Source organism: Saprolegnia parasitica, assembly GCF_000151545.1.
Source record: "Saprolegnia parasitica CBS 223.65 unplaced genomic scaffold supercont2.704, whole genome shotgun sequence".
NCBI classification, from domain to species: Eukaryota; Oomycota; class Saprolegniomycetes; order Saprolegniales; family Saprolegniaceae; genus Saprolegnia; species Saprolegnia parasitica.
In genome coordinates this window covers 1-681 of record NW_012157098.1, presented here as the reverse complement: position 1 = coordinate 681, position 681 = coordinate 1, and the positions used below count along the sequence as shown (strand labels likewise).

General features: G+C 62.3%; 1 protein-coding gene across 1 annotated transcript in view; it reads right to left on the bottom strand.

Moving 5' to 3' along the window:
* SPRG_21603 (hypothetical protein) overlaps positions 1-671 on the bottom strand; it is a gene marked incomplete at both ends in the record, with an annotated part of 1,029 nt that extends 358 nt beyond the window's left edge. The window contains one exon of the mRNA XM_012357038.1: positions 39-671. Coding sequence (XP_012212428.1) covers positions 39-671 — 633 coding nt within the window. The remainder of the gene's footprint in view (positions 1-38) is intronic.
* Between the last annotated feature and the right edge of the window lie 10 nt (positions 672-681).

Genomic DNA, 681 nt, shown 5'->3' with positions numbered 1-681 from the left:
ATGCGCTTGCTCTCTTCGGAAAAGTCGTCGCAGAGCACTTCCCAGAACCACTTGACGTGCGCGTCCGTCGGCTCGCAGCAGCTGTACTCGGTGCACTCTTTCAGCAAGTCCATGTCGATGGCCGGTGACCCGCACACCATCATCTCGACCTCGCGCCACGAAAAGAGGCGCAGCACTTGGAGGGGCACGACGACACCGAGGCCCTCGCGCAAGAGCTTGGCGGCGTCGTCAAACTCGTGCAGGCGGTAGGCCTCGACGCCGTCCGCAAACGCAAACCGGTTCTCGAACGTGACGGCGACCTCGTCACCGCCCGGCACGATCGCCACCGTGCGGTTGTCGGTCGAGAGCGTCGCAAAGGTCTCTTGGATGACGTCGCCAAACGAACTGGCGTCGACGCCGTCGGTGTCGATGCGCCGGATCGCGTTCATTGAGCTCACGACGAGGCTGTCGATGGCTTCGAGGTCGTCCATGCACAACGTTTCGTGCGTCAAGAGCTTCCAGACCACTTGACTCAAATTGAGCGCCAAATACTCTTTCGAGCGCATCGCGACGCCGAGGAGCTTGCCGAGAAAGACCAGCAGGTCCGGCGACGGTCGTGGGTGCAGCACATACGCGTCTCGGTTGTTGCCGACGTTGTGCACGTGGTTGGGCGTCGGAAGCAGCAGTGGCAGCTGCGGACTC